Here is a 2,728-nt window from a genome sequence, read left to right as displayed (position 1 = left end):
AGCTTATGTTTAATTTATATTTCTGCATCCCTGGCTCACAATGGTGCTCATATTGCCAGTCTGCAGAAGGTTCTAGAAGGATATGCAGTCTGTGAAAAGAACACAGCCTTGTGTGATCAAATTAGCATATCTAGTGAAAACAAAAAAGGTCATATTTTAGACATCATCTACAAGCCATAAAGATCATCTGGAAAGAAGTATAATAGAACCTGAGAAACCCTACCTAGAGTGACAAACACATATAAATGTGTATGCATGCACAGCACAGCACAGCGCACAGCACACACACACACACACACACACACACACACACAGCTGAATGGTTGTCAATAGAGCAAATTATTTCCTCAAATGACAAGAACATGGCACCTTAGCCTTCTCCCCTTGGTTAGACCTTGATTAGCGCTGTACACGCTCCATTTATCAGTTGAGATGTGTGGGCTCATCATTCAGGGAGCGAGCATCACATAGGCCTTATGTATCCAAAACAAGCATCTTTTTTACAATGTAGCTTAGTTTTTTTCCCTAGTGAGTTAAATTTTTGTAATACTTTCAATGAGTTCTACAGAAATAGCATTCTGAGGGCTAGATGCAATTGATTCTTGACAAGTGTGCACATGGTTAGTTGAAGAACAGAGTGAATGGTAGTATCATCACTTGGGTATTATTACAATAGCCACAGTCGCTTATCCTAGCTAGGTCACATATTGAATGGGTGCAATAACTTATTGGACAGCCAGACAAACCTCAGACAAAATCCCTGAAGCCTGCATTTCAGTGTCTTTGGTATGTGTCTATCAATAGAGTAATTAACTTGTAGGATGCTAGGTCACACAGGTTTGTCAAATGACATGGCACTGAAAGGCATGCGTAACATGCTAGCAGTACCATTCAGCTGCTAGACACTGCGTTGACGTTACTGCACAAACCGGCCGGTGCTTTGTCTTGAGTGGAATTAACGTTACAAAGTCCTCCAGCCGTTTCCTCACCCAGATAGATACTGTCAGTATAGTCACTGTGTGGGATAAAACATGTTCATTCACTATATGGCTAATTGCACAGTTTACTTTCTACTATACAAATAAAATAAAGGACTAAGTTATGCACAGGGAGGAGGAGGCGATTCGTGGGTAGGCTGGCCCCATCAGACATTACGTGTTAGCATTAGCAAGAGCAAGCTAGTCAGCAAGGGGGTCTCGAGTAGTCAGTGACACTTAAATCCTTCATTCATAGATTGATACTGGCTAGCTAAAAGCAAAAGTTGCTTGTCTAGACCTGGTTGGTAAGGTTCTTTAAATGTCTTGATATTAGTCAGAAAAGATAACCCGTTATATTTTAAACAAACGACCTGTTATCTCAGTCATTCATTCATTCAGCGGCTACTCACTTTTCTTCTTTGCTGAGTTCATTTTTCGCATTCTCAGCCGCGCTTACTGAACCGGCGTCTGTCTTCGTGCACAGGTATCTTGCCCCACATGAGCTGGACCACGCCGGCAGGTGTCCCCCAACACAGAGGGACTTTAGATTGGACCCCAATTTGACATTGGCACAGACGGTGCTGCTGAAGCAGTAAGAGGCGGTTAGTGACGTCTTATTTCTAGCGATACCTGATAAAGGACGCGAGAGGTTGGATTTATACAACTCCTTCAGCACTAACGTAACCCTAAAATGTAACATTTCAATCCTGTCAAGCTAGTTGATGGAACTGTTCTATTCAAAAGATAACAGTAAGGTATGGAGTATCTTTATCTGTATCGAAATGATGTATGAAGATGTACACGGCATCCGCTACTCATCGACTGCACTATTTCAATGCCTTATCACGACAACGCCGGTCAGTGGACAGAAATTTCCAGGGGTTCACGCCCTTGTAGAACGCTATTGGTTGCACTGTGTGCACATCTTGTCCTTGATTGGTGGCGAATCACATCAGTCATATTTTATTTCACATCATTTCCCTTCTGTAAATCCACCGGCGGCGGCATTTGCTGAAAGTCGTCTGCAGAAATCTGGACCCTGTTGTGATGGTTAAGCACCGGTAAAGGGCTTTAAAATTATTATTATTATGATTTTTTTTTTTGTATCATCGGCATCGACAACACTATCTGTGGTCTGAGAAAACATTTACCTAACTAGGCTTAGGCATTTATTGTAATTCTCCCTTAAATTGAGGATAAATTGTTGTAAAATGGTTTCCATCTCTCGTGAAAAGAAAATATGGAATAAGACAATATCATGCTATAGGCCTATTACGCATATGATACATGTTTATTTTAATGTCATAACATTATATGCATGCAAGGTTAATGGAATAGCGGACTTCAAAGTGCTGCCTAATCATAAAGCTTGAACAAGATTGATTTAACTCGAAGCAAACATACTATCCTTTAAAAATAGCCTAAGGTTGTGACATTCCAGTGTGATAGGCTAGCCACGGTGTTTTTAGTGAGCCTATGCGAATCTGAATTCTGAGTTTGTCGACAATTCCGACAAGAAATGTGCCCTAACTGTGTCTCTGCTGTCAAAAATGCATCAATGTAGTAAAGGATATCGCTGATGCACTGGCGCCATCTAATGGCTAAAACCGATATTACATAGGCTATTTGGTACCATTTCTGTAGCGTAGGCCTCTCATCTCCAGTAATTGGTTGGTAGGTTTGCTAATGTTTTGTGTAGACGTCTCTGAACTACCATATCACAGGCAAAACACTCTGTTCACTGGCATTAC

At 41.1% G+C, this 2,728-nt stretch overlaps 1 protein-coding gene across 4 annotated transcripts in view; it reads right to left on the bottom strand.

The window, feature by feature from the left end:
- Nucleotides 1-1,783, bottom strand: part of LOC143142555 (glutaminase kidney isoform, mitochondrial-like) — a 40,881-nt gene extending 39,098 nt beyond the window's left edge. For all 4 annotated transcript variants that reach the window (XM_076303511.1, XM_076303512.1, XM_076303514.1 and 1 more), the window contains exon 1: nucleotides 1,388-1,783. In XM_076303511.1, the coding sequence (XP_076159626.1) occupies nucleotides 1,388-1,677 (290 nt within the window). In that variant the 5' untranslated portion in view covers nucleotides 1,678-1,783. The remainder of the gene's footprint in view (nucleotides 1-1,387) is intronic.
- Nucleotides 1,784-2,728: the final 945 nt, after the last annotated feature.

This window comes from Alosa pseudoharengus, unplaced genomic scaffold (genome assembly GCF_046254945.1).
Source record: "Alosa pseudoharengus isolate Yale_2024_CS ecotype anadromous, Long Island Sound unplaced genomic scaffold, YU_APseudo_1.1 YU_APseudo_1.1_scf_24, whole genome shotgun sequence".
In the NCBI taxonomy this organism is placed as follows: Eukaryota; Metazoa; Chordata; class Actinopteri; order Clupeiformes; family Clupeidae; genus Alosa; species Alosa pseudoharengus.
Note: the sequence above shows the minus strand (reverse complement) of the source record. Positions and strands in the feature narration are given on the sequence as shown.